This window comes from Tupaia chinensis, unplaced genomic scaffold, assembly GCF_000334495.1.
Source record: "Tupaia chinensis unplaced genomic scaffold, TupChi_1.0 Scaffold000315_1, whole genome shotgun sequence".
NCBI lineage: Eukaryota > Metazoa > Chordata > Mammalia > Scandentia > Tupaiidae > Tupaia > Tupaia belangeri.
Genome location: NW_006159808.1, coordinates 662,705 through 683,718, shown reverse-complemented (window position 1 = coordinate 683,718; position 21,014 = coordinate 662,705). Strand labels below are relative to the sequence as shown.

At 44.9% G+C, this 21,014-nt stretch overlaps 1 protein-coding gene across 1 annotated transcript in view; it reads left to right on the top strand.

Moving 5' to 3' along the window:
• Positions 1–5: 5 nt before the first annotated feature.
• The window catches only part of SLC39A8 (solute carrier family 39 member 8), a gene marked incomplete at its 5' end in the record, with an annotated part of 70,615 nt that continues 49,606 nt past the window's right edge, over positions 6–21,014 (top strand). Inside the window, 1 exon segment of the mRNA XM_014588852.2 lies at positions 6–29. Within this exon segment, the coding sequence (XP_014444338.1) occupies positions 6–29 (24 nt within the window).

Below are 21,014 nucleotides of genomic sequence, written 5' to 3'. Positions count from 1 at the left end.
CGGGCCCCGGCCAGCTGCACTTCAACCAGGTACTGCGGCGGGGGCGGCGCGGGGCACAGGCGGCGGGGGCTCGCTTTGCTGTACGAACCGTTTTTATTGGGGAAAAAGGCTGGGGAAAGAATTTCCTTACGTGTTTCAAGTTTGAGGTGGTACCTGATTGGTGGCACTTGAGTTTCACGAGACCAGGTGGTGAGCCAGGGTTAAAGGGCCAGCGTTCGGGGATTTGGCGACCAGAAATGGCAGTTTCGTGCTTGCGGAGCTGGGAGTTCAGGCGCTTTTGGGTATAAGACCGTTTATGGTGTAGTCGGGAGGGGGCCACTGTAAGGGACGCTTCATAGGTAGGAATAACATACGTAAGAATCTTCCCAGAACGTTTCCTACAGCATTGGCTAGGACGAAGGTATCGCGGCCACTCGCGTTCACAGTGGCCCGGTGGGTAACCGCTGCCTCGGGAAATCAGACGTGCGGTCGTGCATTTCGGGCTCCTGCGGACCTTACACCGGGAGGCCTGCAGAGCCCCAGGGCCTGTTGTACAGATGGGCAAACTGAGAAGGCCCTGAGGTCAGATCACAGGACGGTGCCTATAGTGGGTAGCAGACTGCTTTAGAGAGTTAGCTTCTCCTGATATGTCAGCTCCAGAGTTTGGTTCTAATATTTATTAAAATAAAAAAAAATACATTTGTCAAATGCATAGTTGTATCTAGACACGCGATAATGCCTCGAGTTTAAACACAGCCTTGAACTAATTAGGAACAATTAAAGCTCATTCCTGTGGGCAAATGCAACAATTAAATTGCAAAAAAGGGAAGAGGTGGGTTTCTAATTATTCACGTATTCCCTGATGGGGAATTTCTTAAAGTTGTGAAGTAGACAATGTGTGTGTGGTCTGCAATCTTCCAGGTATGCTGATTCCCTTTTAAAACCTCAGTGAACTTGGTGCTTCCATTTCTGCCTTTCTACACCTGTCACAACGCTCACTGATGTTGAATAGCAGAGTCAGCATTTCCCACGGTGTTTTTGGGTGGTATTTATTGAGGGTAGAAGTTTCTGTGATCTGAGGTGTTGAGGAAATGCAGATACTATTAATCTATTCATCTCTCCTCTGGGACATGTGGCGTTTCCCAGCAAATCTGACCCTAGACAACAGCGAAGGAAACATTTATCAGACATATTCTTGATGATAGTGCTCAGAGAGGTCGGTATCTGCTGTTAGAAACATCTTACTTTAATTAAAATAGTACTCAAGAAGAAGTAGAACATCCTAGGGTGGTAGGGTAGCAGGGGTTCTATCTGAGGTGGTAGGGTAGGAGGGGTTCTAGGGAAAACAGCCAAGCTGACCCTGTTCTTTCCAGGTAGGTGTGGCCCACATGCAAGGAAAGAGGCTGAGGGACTTGAAGCTGCCTATCTGTAACCCCCACACTGTTTTGACTTCAGTGATCTCCTTATCTTGCATTGTCTGAAGGTACAATGATGAATTGCAAAAGGACAAAGGTCCCCAAGCCACCCTTGCAAAGACACTGGAAAGCAGGCTTCAATTATTTAGGAAAGTTGGCTGAGTTTACCAGCAAGATGGTTCTCAGTTTATTAGCAGGTAGGATGTCTCAGTAGATAAATTATATATGTGTTGACACTTTATTTCTCATTTTCCTATTTGCATATTTAATTATTCTCATTATGGCCTCTGTGGGCATCAAAAAGAAACAGCCCGTAATTAACTTGGAAACAAAGAGAAAGCCAAGGGAAACCTACCACTTTATCAGGCCTAATCAACATCTATTCCATGTTCAATAAAGTCCTTTTGAACAACAACAACAAAAACCCAATCATTGATTAAATAGTGACAAAAGAAGTGCCAATCCAGAAGAGTTTATTAATTTGCTGCTAATTGGTGGCCTTGGGCCAGAGCAGTCATATCTGCTCAAATTTGGAGTAACACGCAGGGCTTCATGCTTCCATTCCTCTAAACATGTAACTCCAGTTTCCTCACCTGCCAGGGAGTAGAACAAAGAGCACGGGGGCTGTGAGAGCAAAGCATTCCATAGTGTGGAATGCAAGGCCATTTAAAGCTTCAAGTCCTCAGTAAAACATAAACCTGAGACTGTGGCTGGGCCCCACACCCATCAGGGTTATTGGCAAGAAGGCGTGTCGAGCTTACAGTGAACAAACTGCGGTGCTATGAAAGGATCGCAGATTTCACATGGTGTCTTGTACCCTTTCTTCTTCCCGGTGTTCTCCAGTTCACCATGTGAAAGACGAAAGGCCTAGCCAGTCAGTTGCCTGCATTATTTTCAGTGGACCAATGTGAACGCTTGACCAACAAGGTGGAACCTCCTCTCTTCTAGCCCTTCTCTTTATTGCATCGCCTTTCTGGGTCACCATTTTGGGAAGCTTGTCTGAGAAACTAGATTTGTGCTTATTTGGGTGAACGTCCTAAGCCCGGATTCAAATAATCCACTTTTACTTTACCTATGCCTCAGCCTTCTTTTTTAAGTGGACAGGATCTCCTGTGAAAAACTTGATATTTTTGACTTTGAAAAGGCAAACAATGGAATTTGTTCCTATGGGCCAGTGATTTATTGACTCTTCTACAAGATCTAGCCACAAATGACATTGTTTCTTTGGATGAGGGCTGTGATGTTTATTAAGTAAACTTATCCCAGGTAATAGACTACTGAATTCTGGAGATTTGTTAAACAATTCTAGAAGGCTTTATATATGTGTATATATATAATATATATTATATAATATATATATATATATATAAATATTTTCCCCCCAGTATCCCTAAGTACTGTTAAATGAACTCATTGCCTTAGGAAATCGTAGTGACCCAAGTTCCAAGTGGAGACAATGCAATGATTGAGTTTATTGTTTTGCTTATAGCTACGGAAGGTACAGGGTAGGAAGAAGACCTCGCCCACGGGGTTCTGCCTTTCTACACCTGTCACAACGCTCACTGATGTTGAATAGCAGAGTCAGCATTTCCCACGGTGTTTTTGGGTGGTATTTATTGAGGGTAGAAGTTTCTGTGATCTGAGGTGTTGAGGAAATGCAGATACTATTAATCTATTCATCTCTCCTCTGGGACATGTGGCGTTTCCCAGCAAATCTGACCCTAGACAACAGCGAAGGAAACATTTATCAGACATATTCTTGATGATAGTGCTCAGAGAGGTCGGTATCTGCTGTTAGAAACATCTTACTTTAATTAAAATAGTACTCAAGAAGAAGTAGAACATCCTAGGGTGGTAGGGTAGCAGGGGTTCTATCTGAGGTGGTAGGGTAGGAGGGGTTCTAGGGAAAACAGCCAAGCTGACCCTGTTCTTTCCAGGTAGGTGTGGCCCACATGCAAGGAAAGAGGCTGAGGGACTTGAAGCTGCCTATCTGTAACCCCCACACTGTTTTGACTTCAGTGATCTCCTTATCTTGCATTGTCTGAAGGTACAATGATGAATTGCAAAAGGACAAAGGTCCCCAAGCCACCCTTGCAAAGACACTGGAAAGCAGGCTTCAATTATTTAGGAAAGTTGGCTGAGTTTACCAGCAAGATGGTTCTCAGTTTATTAGCAGGTAGGATGTCTCAGTAGATAAATTATATATGTGTTGACACTTTATTTCTCATTTTCCTATTTGCATATTTAATTATTCTCATTATGGCCTCTGTGGGCATCAAAAAGAAACAGCCCGTAATTAACTTGGAAACAAAGAGAAAGCCAAGGGAAACCTACCACTTTATCAGGCCTAATCAACATCTATTCCATGTTCAATAAAGTCCTTTTGAACAACAACAACAAAAACCCAATCATTGATTAAATAGTGACAAAAGAAGTGCCAATCCAGAAGAGTTTATTAATTTGCTGCTAATTGGTGGCCTTGGGCCAGAGCAGTCATATCTGCTCAAATTTGGAGTAACACGCAGGGCTTCATGCTTCCATTCCTCTAAACATGTAACTCCAGTTTCCTCACCTGCCAGGGAGTAGAACAAAGAGCACGGGGGCTGTGAGAGCAAAGCATTCCATAGTGTGGAATGCAAGGCCATTTAAAGCTTCAAGTCCTCAGTAAAACATAAACCTGAGACTGTGGCTGGGCCCCACACCCATCAGGGTTATTGGCAAGAAGGCGTGTCGAGCTTACAGTGAACAAACTGCGGTGCTATGAAAGGATCGCAGATTTCACATGGTGTCTTGTACCCTTTCTTCTTCCCGGTGTTCTCCAGTTCACCATGTGAAAGACGAAAGGCCTAGCCAGTCAGTTGCCTGCATTATTTTCAGTGGACCAATGTGAACGCTTGACCAACAAGGTGGAACCTCCTCTCTTCTAGCCCTTCTCTTTATTGCATCGCCTTTCTGGGTCACCATTTTGGGAAGCTTGTCTGAGAAACTAGATTTGTGCTTATTTGGGTGAACGTCCTAAGCCCGGATTCAAATAATCCACTTTTACTTTACCTATGCCTCAGCCTTCTTTTTTAAGTGGACAGGATCTCCTGTGAAAAACTTGATATTTTTGACTTTGAAAAGGCAAACAATGGAATTTGTTCCTATGGGCCAGTGATTTATTGACTCTTCTACAAGATCTAGCCACAAATGACATTGTTTCTTTGGATGAGGGCTGTGATGTTTATTAAGTAAACTTATCCCAGGTAATAGACTACTGAATTCTGGAGATTTGTTAAACAATTCTAGAAGGCTTTATATATGTGTATATATATAATATATATTATATAATATATATATATATATATAAATATTTTCCCCCCAGTATCCCTAAGTACTGTTAAATGAACTCATTGCCTTAGGAAATCGTAGTGACCCAAGTTCCAAGTGGAGACAATGCAATGATTGAGTTTATTGTTTTGCTTATAGCTACGGAAGGTACAGGTTAGGAAGAAGACCTAGCCAAAGGGGAAGGGGGTGCCTGCTGCCCAGGACTGGATATAGGTCTGACCTGTGGAGGGGAGTTTCTAGAATATAGGAGAAGCCAAAATGTCTCAATGACCCTGCTCATTCACACCCACAGGAGTTAAGAACGGCCTGGCCTCTGTGTTCCTTTGCCACTCTCCAAATGTTCCTTTTTTCCTTTGTTTCCTCTTCTCAAACACCTTACCTCTACACATTTTTCTGTGAAGATACTGGTTAAAAAGCTTGGTAAAAAAGAAGATTCTCTTTCCACTAAGCTGCTGGAGACGGTGGAGTTGCTGGAAGTGAGAGTGGGTGTGGGGGGAAGTGTGAAGCCCTGCGTTTCACACCGGCCCTCAGCCTGGCCCTCAACCGGACACGTCTGTTTCTCTCCCCCGACTCCCTTTCATCTCCAGATAAGCATCTTGCAGCCTCTCTCTTACATGTTTGTTTTTTTAAGGTTTTCTTATTTCTACTATCACCTGGTTGCCTGAACCTTGTTTTTGAACCTCTCATTCTTCTAAAGCAATACACTTTTCTCTCAGAAACCCTTCACAAACTGTCTCTTGGCTGGTGAAGTGGAAATCTTGAGCCTGGTACTGAAGCCCTGCTCCCCTGCGTCCCCCAACCTCCCCTGTAGAGCACCCACCGCCCTACCCTGTCCCCTCTTCTGTGAATTCCCTGCCTGATTTTGCTCAACCACCACACCTTAGCTCATTGTCTTCCTTGGCCCTTTCCTGCCTCCAACTGGAACGTTTCCCCTCCCTTGATTCGCCCTGTCAAAATCCACAGTTTAAAAAAGCCCAGTGAAACTCTGCTATTAAACCTTTCAAGGGCATCACAGCCAGTGATTCCTCTGTTTTCCGAGTCGCAGAATATTACTTACCATGCTGTCATTTCACTACCCACGACACTCTAATAAAGTCGTCATTGAACATTGCAAATCCGATAGTGTCCCTCAACTTCTGAGAACAATTCAGTGCCTTCAAGATAAACTTCAAGCACATTCGTGTGACTTACTAGTCCCCTTTCTCTGGCCTCTGTATACTTTTCAAGCCTTATTGTTTTCCCCAGCTTCAGCTATCAGTTTAGACAGTACTTCCCAGAGGCCTTTCTTGATCTGCTCAGGGGTTGAGTCGGAGTCCCTCGTTGGGCTCCTGTGTTAATGGTACCTGTGCAATGATAGCGTCTCACACATTGCCGCTGTAACGTATAAATAATCTTACGCAGATAGAGTTTTCTGTTTACGCGGCTGTTCCTGTCACTTCCCCCTCCCTCCGTAGATTTTAAATGAATGAAGGAGAGCCGTCTGCCTCATCTCTCTAGCAGCTAGGGAAGTGCTGGTTGCTACAACGTACTCAGCAGGATTATTCTTTGAATAAGTGAATGAGCTTGTTCAAGATGAGTGAGATAATTTGGGGTCTCATAGGGTGCGACAGTTTATTGGAGGAGGTACATCTTATGGACGTGTGCGGTAATGCATGCCAGAATGACAGAAGTGTGATTAAGGAGTTGTAATCCAAAGCCGGATAGGATCAGACTTACATTTTCAGGAAAGTAATCTGGCATGGTGCTGTGGACCCTGTTGAGTGGAAGCAGGTGCAGTGAATCATATGAGTTGTGCTGACCACTTGATCCAGAGACAGGCAGAGGTGAAGTAAAGGCTCTGCTTCTGGAGCCTTCTGGAAGAATAGAAGAATCGTCATGCAGGAAAAACATGCGAAGACCTCAGCAATCAACAGCATCCATTTCAATGTTTTACCTCTTCTGGTCTTTTTTTTTTTTTTTTCTTTAGAGAGAGATTTTTGAAATAGTGCACATGTGCTCACTGGAGAGACAGACAGACAGAAAGACAGTGAGAAACTCCCCCCTACACACACAGGGTGGGGATGGATGTGCTGCAGTCCCTTCTCCTCCATTCTCCTCTCTGGATCTTGGGCATGTGTGCACATGTGCCTGGCATGAGTTTTAAGCTGCCAGGTCCAGGACTTGAACCATAGTTGACTATGTGGGAGTCCAGTGACATAGCCATTACGCCATCGGCTGGTCCTCCTGTACTGGTCTTTTTAACTCTTTTCCTTGTGTCATCTTCTAGCCTTATAATTCCAGAGGGAGAGACAAGGAGTTAACCCTTGGCTGATGCCAGTGGATGGCCAGACTAGTCGTGTATACGGAGGAAAGGTGTGTGTGACCGTGCATGTGTTTGTGTGTGTATGTCGTGTGTTCACTACATACATGTTGTATGCAGTGCTTCTTGTCATTTCATGCTCTTTCTCCTGGGCTAGGGCTTACAGTGGGTTAGAGGCGAGAAATCCTGGGCAGCATTGACTAGGGACCAAGGCGGGAAAGCATGTTTGGTCGCTCCTCCTTCCTGCCTGCCTTTATGTGTTCAGAACCGGTGGAGGTGAACCTTCTGAGAATGCCCTCCAACTTGCTTGCTCAGGTAAGAAATGAGAAGGGTGAGACAGGAGGGCGAGGTTGTGCCTGGGACTCTTGTCAAGACAATGGCCCCTTCTGATGCATTACATCGCTGTCACAGAAGCGGATTGTGCACACGGTGTTGACTGTGGGAAAATGCAGGACGTTCATAATTCATTTGATTGTGATGTCAAGAGCTGAGTTTGCCTTGATGCCAGGTGCGGTTGGGATCCGTGTAGGAAATGCTTTTTGCTCTGTTCATATTTAACTTCCAAACTTGCATGTTTATCTGTTGGGTTGTCAGGAAAGTCATGACGCATTTTTGCATAGGAAAACAAAGAAAAATAGGCCATGACTTTCCTGATGACCTAATACTAGTCTAGGAGTTACAAGAACCCTTTTGTGCATAACATAAATAATTATAGCTAGGATTTATGTATCTATGTGACTTGAATCTTTTAACCAATTCACTTGTGTTATCATATTTCTTCTTTTTTTTAAAAAAAAAATTGCTAGAGGATGCATGCTTACTGGAGAGAGGGGGAGAGAAAGTGAGAAAGTGTCTCCGCATTGAGGTTGGTCACGCCACAATCCCTTCTCTTCCATTTCTTCTTTTAGGATTTTTGGGTGTGTGCATGCACACACACACACAGACACACACACACTCACAGTGTTTTCCAAGTCACTAGGTCCAGGATTTGAGCTGCAGAGTCATGTGAAACCGCGCTGCCTTGCCTGCCATGCCACCAGCTGGCTCCGTGTTATCATCACCTTTTATATTCACAACGATCATATAATAAAGATACCATTATTATTTTCATTTTATGCATAAGAAAAACATAGTATGAAAAGTTAAGGAGCTGGGCCAGTGTCATGGCATAAGCAGTAGAGCCCCAAGCAATTAAACTAGTGGTTAAGAGAGCCAGCTCCCAGTGGCCAACTGTGTGGTTCTGGTACTGTACTGGTGGCTTGAAAAGCACACAGACGTGTGTGTGCTCCACATCCCAGTGGAGATGAGAGGGTGGAGAAATCGAGGTGAGAGGATGGCGGTGTAACCATGCCCACGAGGGGGTGCTTTCTCCCTAGCTGTTGAAAGGAAGGAAGGAAGGAGGGAAGGCTGAGAAGGGGCAGATCATGGCGTGTAGTCCCCACTGGACGTGCCTCCTGTCTGTCTCTCTCCATGTCCTCTCTCATGGAAGAAAGAAATGAATAAACTTAAAACAAAATTCAGTTGAACTTCTGCTTGTATAAAATGTGTCTATACACATCACAGGATGGATTTTCCTGTAACAGGAATTCCCTTTTATAGACTGTATTTTTCTTTTTTCTTTTTAGAGATATTTTTGCTACAGGACATGTGCACTCGCCAGAGACAGAGACACAGAAAGCCAGAAAGTGAGAAACCACCCCCAAGGGGGGAATGGCCATGCCACCATCTCTTTTGCTCCATTCTCCTCTCAGGATTTTGGGTATGCATGCACCCACGCCCGGTGTGAGTTTTAAGCCGCTTGAACCACAGTCGACTGTGGGAGCCCAGTGACGGAACCGGGACACCATCTGCTGGTCCTGAATGTATTTTTCTTTTATTCTTCCTGATGTGCTACATTTTTCTCTGAGACAACACTTTGAGCAACAACAGTACTTTTCTGTGGATAGACTTCAGGTATGAGGACACTGCCCACGTGTGACACTTTCGGTCCAGGTGAATTGCACTAGATGAATTCACTCTCCCAGTGGCAGTTGAGTGTGGCAGCCTCCCCCTCTGTGCCTGTGAGCCTGGTGGCCTCTCCACACTGCAGAAGGGCCTGCGTGTAGGCTGGGCCAGGCAGCTGAGCGGGCATCAGCAGAGTCGCCCACTTCTCAGTCTTGGCAAGACTAGTGAAGTGGGAGTTGAGTTCAAATGTGTAGTCACCAGGAGAAGGAGAGGTGGGCTTTCCTTCAGCGGGCCAGATCTTTCTTTCTTTCTAGATATGTTGAGTGTGGAGCAGCTGGGCCAGGAGGCGGGACAGTGGAAACACAGCATCTGTACCCACACGGAAAAGGTCCTTGGTTTGAGCCCCATGGTTTCCCTGTGCACATGCCTGCGATCTGGGCTGGCAGACCATGGAAGTGGATCATGGCCTGGGGGCCCTATTGGGAATGCCTGTCTCTCTCTCTTTCTCTCATAGAAGACATAAATAAAAACACTTAAAAAAAAAAAAAAGAAAGAAAGAGTAGCCCAGTAGGAGACTTACAGCTGTTAGGCTTCCCATGGCTTGCTCTGTATCCTGCTTTCTGATGATACCCCTCTTTGGGGGATTTTGAAGGCAGTGACTTAATTTTCCCCTCCTAAAAGCCCATTCCAGATGTGCTGTGTGGTGCAGTGGTGATGTGCTGCCCAAGAGAAGCCAGATGCCACATGGCGACCGTGGTTCACATTGCTGGCCCCGTGGAAACAGCTGAGCATGTGCACGTGTGCCCAGGCACCCAGGTCTACTTGGAGGAAGGCAGGAAGGGACTCGTGATGTGGAGGGAGCTCCTCTCTCTCTCTCACACACACTCATGTGCACACGCACATATGCTATCATGACCAAAAAACCCACACCAGTGCTTTTCCACTGCGAATGGAATTTAAGTATGTTCCTTTAAATTTAATGTACTTTTGAATCCTCTATGTTCTCAGGTTTTTTTTTTTTTTTTTTGCGGGGGGTGCTGGTCATGAAAAATGGGAATGTAAATGGGGATGCAAAATAAAGCCTGAAATTGAGAAGGGCCAACATTCCTCAGAGAAAAGAAAAGGAGCCTTTAATGAAGGCAGCGTAATGTGGTTAGTAATAAGTGAGTTTGCAGTTACCTGTATTCACAGTGCTGTTTTCTCAAGAGTCCACATTACTCAGTACAAACAGCTAGCATTAGATCATTAGAGTGCGACGTTAGACAATAGAGTGTTGCTAAACTGCCCCATGTCATTTGCAGAGCTTTTCCAGGTTCCAACTGCACATACCAGAAGATACCTGTTTGTAACTGAGGCTAAGTAATTTATTCTCAACCTATACCCAGTTGTCTGTTTTAGTAGTTGTCTGTTTCATGGAGTCATCTTGTGATTTATTTGATAAAGAATTGCAGCCATCATGGAATTACCTTTGTAATCATGGGATCTGGGAGCACAGAGAACCTTTAGAATGGAGCCTTGTTTAGTTGGTGTTTCTGTCTCCTTCCAAAGATCTATTGTTTTTCTTGGCCTGAAGTTTCAGAACAAAACCAAAAATCTGTGAATTGAGATCAAAGGTGTTAACCTGAAAAACAGCCTTATGCTTTCCAAGTCCAATATTTAACACCTTGACTTGCTTTTATGACTAACTGAATAGTTAGAAAAGTCAAGTGAGTAGGTGGCGTGGTGGCTAATGTGCTGGACTCCTGCATGGCTAACTGCAGTTCAAGTCCCAGACCTGGTGGCTTTAAAAAATCACACTGGGTACGTGTGCATGTGTGCCCAGAGTAGAGGCAATGGGATTGTGGCAGGGCCATCCTCCTCTGTGTGTGGGGGGATGATTTCTCACTTTCCCTCTCATCGTCTCTATCTCTGATGAGCTCAAGTGCCTTATGGGGGGGGGGGGAGGGGGAAAGAAATAAAGAAATGAAAAAGAAAAAAGTCAAGTGAGCTTCGATAAGAAAGGCTTTAATTCTGTGATCTGTGATAGAGAACTATCATCAGTTTATTTGATGGACTGTTCGCTCTCTGATCATATTAGAGAATCCACCATAGATTTAATAATTTGGCCTCTGGTCAGACAGACCTAGGCTGAAATTCTAATTCTAATTCACTTACAGGCTGGGAATCATCCGCAAAAGACTTAACCATTTTAATTCTTAGTTCTCACATCTATGAACTGAAAAAAGAAAAAAAAGCCTTACTTACAGGATATCTGTTAAAACCTAAAAAATGAGAACAGGCTGGTGGTTAAGGTGCCTAGGTCCTGCAGGCTGACTTGGTCACGTGCCTCAGGTGCGTGTGTGTGCATGCCCAGAATCCCGAGAGCAGATGGAGAAGGGATTGCAGCAACGCCGTCATCCTGGGGGGTGGGGAAGGGTGTTTCTCACTTTCCCTCTCTCTCCCCGCTCTCTGGCGAGTGCATATGCCTTATAGCAAAAGGCAAAGTTTAAAATAAAACAAGAACAAGAGTCAATTTACTGTATTTCGGGCACTTGCATATTTATTGTGTTACAGATTTTTCTTCGTTACCTGCATTCCTTCAAATAATGAATCATAAGAAAGACAGTGCATATTTAGCATCGTGCCTGGGTCGAATTATGTTGTCAGTGCAGTTGTTGTCATCAAAACGCTGCGTTACTTGGTAAAGCTCCCCTACCCTCCACCGTCTCGGCTCCCACTGGAGACCCGAGCACCCTGGGCTCAGTCAGCTTCCAGAAGAACACAGCTATGAAAAGCAAGGCTTAATGAAATAAAAAGGTCAGTGAGCTTTGGTTTCTATTTCAGTGTCCATGGCCACTCTTATTTGAGAAGGCTTTTACTCTTTGCCTCTACTTCCCTTTTATTAAATGCTGGCATTAAATTCCTGAAAATGTAAATCTTAGGTGTGGAGACCAAATAAAATAATTTGAGTATTTTTAAATGTGCACTGAATTTACCCCCTCACCGCCAGAGGACTTCCGAAGTTTATTTAGTTGTTATTTCTAGTTTTTTTTTTTTTTTATCTAAAATTTGCATCACTGCTGAAATGTGAATATTTGAGTATAAATATAAATATAAATATATATAATATATATATATACACATACACATATACAAAGGTAAAATTATTATTTTTTAGTTGCCAAAGGATGTACACCTGTGCCAGAGAGAGGGAGAGAGGGAGAAAGCACCCCACACGGGAATGATTACACTGCAATGACTTCTCCATTCGTTCAGAATTTGGAACACACATGCACACATGCTCGGTGTGATTTCCAAGCCCCTGTGGCTGGAATTCGAACCATGGCAGGTCATGAGGCATCCAGCTTGTCTCAGCCCCCAGGCTAAGGGCTGGCCTGGGCGTCCATATTAGACTTCCTGGAAATGTGGTTGACATCTAAATCTACCTGGAGCTCTATAGGTGTTGCAAGCCAAAGCCTCCGGGTCCTCTGTGTCAGCTGGGCCATGCTAGTTGGAAAGCAGAGACAAGGTCAGGAATCATTTGGGTCTCGCTGGGAGGAGGAGTGGGAGCTGAGAGACAATTAGAAGAAACAATTAGCCGAACTTCAGATGGGTGGGGCCGGTGAAGGCAGTAGGCAGATCCTGAGTGGGGAGTCGCATCCTGCTTCCTGTGGACATTGAACACAGCTGCTACAAAGCACACAGACCCCTCCGTTACGAGATGCGTGCTGATGGGAGCTGCTAGCTGAGCTTGAACACTAGGTGAAATCAGAGCAGTCTACAGTGTTCTTAGTGCTCAGAGCTGAGGTGCTTCTTTGGTTACATCACCTACACCCAGTAAGGAGGAAAGCCAGACACTGGACTCAGTGCCACTTGCGTAAATGTGGTGGGCAGGGCTTTCGCTGTGCAGAGGAGGCAGGTCCTGCCGTCGGAGCGTAGTTACTATGTGGATGGAGCCCTTGTTCTGTGCAGGTATCTGCTCCCAGTAACCTTCTTCATCCCACTGGGTAAACACTCTGTATTCCCGTGAGGAAACCCACTTGGCTTAAAGGATTCACTATAAATCAGGGAGCCCCCAAGTGGCAGAGTAAGGATTCCTCCCCTGAGGGGCTGGGCTTCAGAACCCCTAATCTTACCAGCACTGCTTCTCCTGCTGAGTCCCATCATCCCTTAGGGGCTAGCTTGATTTCCAGAAGCCCAGCTGCCTCCCGTGTCACCCAAGGGCCTAGATGTCATGGTGGAACTGAGCCAGTTTCTCAAAGGCACTGGGCTCTTTTTTTTTTTTTTTTTGAAGGCACTGGGCTCTTTACCATTGTTTGTAGCAGGAAGATGTTCTTTGCTGATGTTTCTGCCTTGTTTGAATTAAAAAAAAATTCTTTTTTATTTATTTAAGTTTTTGTCATAGAGTGCACTTGCCGCAGAAAGACAGAGAGAAACAAAGAGGGCAAGTGAGAAGTCAACCCCCGCCCGCCAGGTGGGTGGCCATGCCGCAATCCCTTTTCCGTTCAACTCTTGGGATTTGGGGCATGCATACACACGTGCCTGGTGTGATTTTCAAGCCACCAGGTCCAGGACTCGAACCATGGTTGATCGCATGGGAGTGCAGTACCTTAAATACCACACCATCTACTCATGCCATCTTTTTTCTTGATTTCTTACTGAAGCTATTCCTGTAATAATCAGGGCTAGCTGATTATTCTCCTGTAAGCTGTTTTATTAACCTCCCAATGCTATTTTCTGACTTTTGACGTTGATGTTTTACCTAAACACAGAGAGATGAAGGACGTAGCAGTTTTCCTTAGAAACCGAGGCACAAGTAAGTCCCTGGGTATGAGACCATGTAGCTGCATTCGTCGGGGAGACCAGGCCTTCCAGTTTCAAGTGCTCAGCTCTCCACCGTGCTGGTTTTCAGCAGGTGCCATTTCAGGGAGGCCCCTGTGCTGCCAGTCTCCTGAGTAGCTCCCGGGTTTCTGTGTGGGTGGAACTGGACCGTGGGAATCACAGTCTATTCAGTGTCCACCTTCCAGGTACTCCTGCTTCAGTCCCTGCCACTTCCTTGAAATAGTCACGCAAGTCATCCGGCACCTTTATTCTTAAATGCAGCTGGGGAGGGGCGTCTCTCAAGTTCGTTTTGATCTGTTGATTACATCCCACTGATAACACAGCCTTCCCGGCCTGCAGCTGGGCCTGCAGCTGGTCTGTTCTCACCTCTCGGGCCCTCCCTTTCTGTTCCCTTTGCTCACCCATTACTCGCGTGCTGGGTTTTGTCTCTGACCTGCTCCTTTCGGTTCACATTCTCTGCACAGCCTGGTCTCCCTGTGACTGTGGCGATGTGCCGGTGGGTGCTTGCCGCATGGGTTAGCTGGTCATGTTGCGCTCCCAAGATTCAGCCTGGCACATTCAGGAGCCCATTGTCTACCCCTCCTGTCCCCAACCCAACAGGTCTTAACTTGTCCCAAAGAGAACTCGTAGACTTCACCCTGTCTCCACCGCAGCCTTCACTAACCTGACTTGGGTACACAGTGACCGGGGCACCACCTGCTGGCTGGACTCAGCTGAGAGCCTGGGTGTTTTTCTCGACTCCTCTCTCTCGCCTTCCCAGGAGCGCAGATAAGCTCTGTCTGCCGTAACAGTGTCCAAGTAACTCTTGTTTAATTTCTCTAAACCCCGGTGTCCTCTTCTGTGTAATGGATTAAACGGCTGACTTTAGGGATAGCAGAGGCGAAATGAGATACTCCGTCTGGCCGTCGAGCATGCTCAGGCTGCACCCTCCGGGTCCAGCCTCTTTGCTGTCTCTGCCCATCCTCCACCTGTCAGAGAGGCTTCTCTCACTAATATGCACATCTGAGCATGTCACCACCCTCTGCTCCCTTCCGGTCGATATGGACAAAAGTCTGAACTCCTTGCCTGCCATTTCCGGCCCTGTTACAGCCACCCCTGCTGCCGTAGCTCTGCAACCCCGTTTCTCCTTTGCCCTTCGCAGCTCATCCTAGGCGTGGCTTTCTCCAGGCTGCCTCTGACAATCCCACGGCTTTAAGGTGGGCTGATTATCCTGCCTTCTTCACGTTCCTGGGTTCTACCCTAGTGCTTCCCAGCCATGCTGTAATTATATTTTTATCGGAACCCTGCAGCAGTCTGCCTGGGCTGTGAGGGTGGGGCTGGACTCTTCTCCGTCACCGCTCGGCTCCCGAACTGACGTAGCATCTAGCATAGAGTTGGTCTGCGGCAACTACGGTGGATTGAACGAATGCTGGATAAAGAACATCAACCTTTTAAAATTAGCCTTATACCAGACTGGCCCTGTAGACTAGTGGTTCATGGAACCACATTCCACATGGCTGACTGAGGTTCAAGTCCCGGCCCTGGCAGATCAGTAAACACACTGGATGTGTGTGCTGTGTGCTCCGAATCCTGATGGCATGGAGGAGTGGGGACAGGATTGCAGCATGACTACATCCCACTGGGGTGCTTTCTCTCTCTCTCTGTCTCTTTTTGGTCAACGCACACACCCCATGTCAACTAAAAAATAATTAAATAAACTTTAAATTAACGTAACTTTTTAAATTAGTTTGTCAACCTGGGGCCAGCAGTTAGCGTAATGGGTATGTCGCTGGACTCCCACGTAGTCGACCGCGTTTCGGGTCCTGGATCCTGTGGCTTAAACTCACGGTGGGCGTGGGTGTGTGCGTGCCCAAGATCCCGAGAGGAGAATGGAGGAGAAGGGATTGCGGCGTGACCATCTCCCCTGGGGGGTGATTTCTCTCTTTCTATCTCTCTGTCTCTCTCTGTCTGTCTGGTGAGCGCATGCGCCCTATAGCAAAAACCTCTCCAAAAAAAAAAATTAGTTTGTCAATCTAGACGTGTCATTTAATTCAAGATAAACCATCAGTTCCTTTCTTTGATGCAGAAAATGTATTTTTAAGATAGCATACAAGAAATAGGATGTTAAAATACAACTTGTGTGTTTTGTATGTGGAATGATAATATAGTTTTTTAAAAAAATTATTTTATTTAACTTTATTTATTTACTTATTTTAATTTGACCAAAGACAGAATGAAAGAGAGATAGAGGGAAAGCGAGAAAGCAAGCCACCAGGTCCAGGACTTGAACCAAGTTGGCCACGTGGGAGTCCAGCGCCCTTAACCACCACGCCACCTGCTGGCCCCAATAATGTAGTTTTTATTACTTTTAATTTCTGAATTTTCCAAGGACGCCCCCCCCCCCATTTAGATTTAGATTTACGGCTATGTATTGTTAGGGCAACTTGTAAATCGTGGTGTCAAGTTGCTGGGGGTTCAAAGAATGAGCAGAAACACTAGTGAATAAAACTTGGTCTCTTCAAAAGTTCTGGCAAATGCCTCTTGGGGCATTCATTCATTCCCTTACTCATTTTAGGTTTTTGCCATAGGCAATGTGTGCTTGCTGGAGAAACAGGGACACAGAGAGAGGGAAAGTGAGAAACCACACCCTGGGGGGATGGCCACACTGCAAGTCCTCCTCTCTCCTCCTTGGATTTTTGGCATGGATGCACATGTATCCTGCATGATTCTCAAGCTGCCAGATCCAGGACTTGAACCATGGTCAGCCGTGTGGGAGTCAAACGCCTTAACCACCATGCCACCTGTTGGCCCTCATTTATGTATTTATTTAAAAAGAATTATTTAATTTTATTTATTATTATTATTATTTTTAAAATTTGCCATGGGGCATGCATGCCCACCAGGGAGAGAGAAAGAGAGAAAGGGAAGGTGAGAAACTTGTTGGCCCCTACGATAATCAGAATACTTTGTAAACTCCTTTAAAAAGCATGTTGTAAGGCAAGCCTCGGAGCCTGTGGTTAAGGGAGTTGGATCCCACGTGGCCAACTGGGCAGTTCAAATCCCGGCAGGATAGACTTGACCATACCCCACGGGGAATGCTTTACTCCCCTCCCTGTCTCTTTCTGGTACAGCTACCCTTTGGCTAAATAAGTGTCTCCCACTTCAGTTTTTAAATAAAAGGAAAAGAATATCGTAGCCCAACTGCAGTTGCGTGGAGTGTAGGACACCGCTGTGTGATTCTAAAACCATGTGGGAGGGGCCTGGGTCTGGATCTTGCTTTTGGTCGGAATGCGCTGAGCATGCCTGTACCCCCGCCCCACCCAAGTTCCGCCCAAGATCCTGGCTGGTTGGACGCTGGGGTGAGAAGTGTTGGCTGCATGGTGAGACCCTAGCAAGTGTACTGTGCTTTTCTCTCTCTCTCGTGAAATAAATAAATAAATGAATAAAAGCATATTGTAGCTTTTAAAATTTTCCTTTTTTTCTTTAGTAATTTTTTTTTTTTAAAGTCCAGCCTGTCTTGTGTTTGGAGGAAAGCTAGCAAAAGAGATGTTAAAACAAAACAAAAAGAAAATAATGATTTAATTTTATTTTTGTAAATGAAATAGGAGTATAAGTACATTGTTTAAAACTTTGGCAGAAATAGAGAAACAGAAAGGAAAAAAAAATCACCCGTCGTTTCACCACCGAGAGAGAAACACCATTCCCGTTTGGAGCAGATATGTCTGGATTGTTTTCAGCCTTATTTACAGCTGCGATGTCATTCTGAACATGCTGCTGCGTAATAAGTGACCTTTCCTGCGTTGACGATGTGCCATAGAACAGGGCATTGTTCTCCTTTATGTACTGTCTAGCAAAGGACTTTCATCTCTAGTTTGGGGAGTTGGGAGAGTGAGTGTGAGTGTGTGGGTGTGTGAGCGAGTCTGTGTGTCAGTGTGTGAGCGTGTTGCCGGGAGGAGTGGATCAGCACTGGAGTGGCTTCAGTAAGACGTGCAGGGAAACCTTAGGGAAAAATGAATCTCTGAGAAACAGCGTTGGGATCACTTCATAAGCCACTTCTTAAACCCAGAGATTACTTTTCCAGAGTGTTCTTTGCTCAGGCCCTAGAAAATCTAGTCTCCCCTCTTGATAAAATAATAATGAGCTAACTTTGAAGAGAAACTGAAGAGGGAAAACCTTCTGGAGGAGTTGACAGGGGTGACTCCGCCGGTGTGTTACCGAGTGATGTTGAGGGGTGGAGGTGAGGGCGTCCTGGTCGCTGAGCAGGTGGCCTATCACTGCTGCAGTCACATACCTGGAAGGGATTTCCTCGGTGCCTTCTGCCTTGAGCCTCCTGCTGCATGTGTGGGGCATTTGTAGGACCAATCCTCTGATATTCCGTGCACCCTAATGGGGCCCTTCACTTGTTTCAAGGGCTGAAAGTCGCCTCCCGGCTGTAAAAATCAAACCACATTTTTTTTTTTTTGCACATTTTATTGATTCACAACAGATCTTAATCTAAACACTTTCAATAGCAAGTGCAGCTGATATAAACACATCTATGAACACATGTCTGACTTTAGGCATAAAACTCAGTGAGTAGAATGAACATACTATAAAGTAGCACCTAGCTGAGGCGATGTAGCTTACTGTGGTCATTAAGTAGGTATGTCTTTTTCTATGTATTTATTTTTAATTTCAAGAAAAGCAGTTTTAACTTTAATAAATCAAAATAAAAAATGTTAAGAAAAATTTGCTTTAGACTTAAAGTCAGGAAAAAGGTTAGGATTTTGTTTAAACAGTAGGTAGATACTAAAAACTTAAAAAAGATATGAACAAAGGTAAAATCTAGTAACATATGCTTTGTAATTATTTTTCTCTCTCCATTCCCCTTTTACCAGAGAGGCATAAACTAATTTATTTGCAAAAAACCAAAAAACCAAAAAAAGTTTCATCTCAATTTAGTCTGTTATTTACACAAAGCCCCATAAGGACGCTAATAGATTTAGTTGGATTTGCTGGAAGCTTTTATAAGGAATTTCAGATCAGACTCTTTAACATTTGAAGTGTGTGTATGTGAATTGTCCTCTTGAGATTTGGCCAGCTGCCGTTTTGGAAAGACTCTTACGTGGGCTTCACATCCGTACTCGGTTTCCTCTGCTGTCTGATGACTTTGTTTAGGTTACCACTTTGAACTTTAACCATTTTTGGCCATTGGTGCCAACAAAACAAAACAAAACAAAAAAAACCCCATGAGGACAGGTGAGAGGTTCTTGCATGTATTTACTCACTTGTTCATTTGGCGTGTGTTTACTGGGCCCCACTGTGCACCAGGCCACAGTGTCAGTCCTGAGAGTGGACCTATTAGTACTGGGGTTCATGTCAGTAAATACTAGTGCTAAGGTGGATATGAGCTCTAGGAAACTTCTTTCTCGTTAGTCAGCCACGTGTTCACCTCTGTGTCCTCGACGTTGCACCTCTAACATCCCATGCAGGGGACCTGTTCTCTAGCTGTGTGAATGAATCAGGTAGGTGAATCAGCAGGCAGGTGTCTCTGCTCGCACTGTGGAAATGCTGGGTTTAAAAGAGTCACAGGGAAACAAAGCATGTGACATGGCACCCACTCAGGGGTGCAGGGGTCTTCCTGAACACAGGGGAACTTCCAGGAGTCAGCAGCCCTGGGCTTGTAGCTGCATGTTCTGGTACACCTACCCAGCTTTCCTGTGGGAGTGACAGAGGGACTCTAGGGGTGGGGGAAAAGAATCTTGGCCATCATTCAGTTTCTTCTTAATTCCCACCATGCTGAGAAAATGTGGCCTACGAAGGAAGGCTGGGTGTTCATTACACTTTATTGCCCTAGATTATTTCTTACGCTGTGCTGCCTTCTCTGCCTCCTTTTCCTGCTTTTGCACAAATTGTTTTTGCTCTTTCTATGCATGTACTAGGTCAGCTCCTCCACTCCTACTCAGCCCAATCTCTGTGGAGAGGACCGCCACAGCCTTGTCTCTGGCCCGTACCACTCCAGAGGAAAGCTTACCAATTCTTTCCATCTGCTGTCCTAGAGGTACTGAAACTTAAAATGTCTAAGCCCAGGTTTCCTGCCATCCTACCAGATGTCTTTCTCTTCCTGGGTTCCCTCCTCACAGTAGTAACAATCGTCCCTATTACTTTTCCAGAATTCCAGCCTTAAAGTCATTTTGACTGTTTCCTCTACATGTCATTTCTCCCTTGTCTGAACAACCATAGTTTTTTTCTCATTATAATTCTCATAAATTTGTTATTTTTTTTCCTTCGCTCTATAGATCTTGGTGTTTCTGAGTTTTTAGGGGCTGGTTACTTGATGGGAGGTGCTATGGCCACTTTCTCTTTGCCAGATTTCTTTCCCAGTTGTTGTCCTCCAGCCTCTTCCATCAGTATTATACCCAGACTTTATAGCTCAGTAGATATCTGTAGAGTGAAGGAAAGAATGAATGCAAAATGGAGTATAATTACGTGGCTGTTATCCTTGATATTGTTGTAGAAAGCCAGAGCATGACAGTGCTCCAAGTGGAAAAAACACATTTTATTCAGTAACGTGCAGTAGAGGTGCATTAGTCAGGATTCCACAGAGAAATGGAGCCAGTAAGGGATTTATATGGATATTCTCTTAAAAAAAATATGAAGTACCATGAGAGCAATGGAAATGGTTTATTTATTTTATTTTATTTTATTTATTTATTTTGCAGTCTGAAAACAGCCACTGTTTATTTACTGACAGATTACAAAAACAATCATGGTGGGTACCTTAGTTCATCCTTCTAATGAGTCTGTTGCTCTGGTCTTCCCTGTTGCCAGTGTCTCCACCTTCTACAAAATGGGTGGTCTTTTTCTTCATTCCACCTCATGGAGAAGATCATTTGAAGGGCCACAGGAAGTTATTTGCTTCTTTGAAGCATTTTCCAACAGTATAGATTTCATCAATCAGATCCTCCATGCAGATGATGCCAAATTTACCAAGAGATCACACAATCAAAGAGTTATCTGTCAAAGCAATTCGCTTTTTATTGATTTTGCCTTAACCACGTTTGTAGATCAGTTCATCTATTGACTTCAGGTTTGGGTACCCCCATGCAATTTATGGTTCCACAATTCTCAGCATGCTAATTGAGACCTTGTTGAGTTTAACAAAGGTGCCATTGAAGATCTGGCGAAGACGAAGAAGCTGCAACACCTTTCGAACCTTTGGGCTCACTCCATTGATACCTCTGATCCTGATGACAAATGCCAATTTG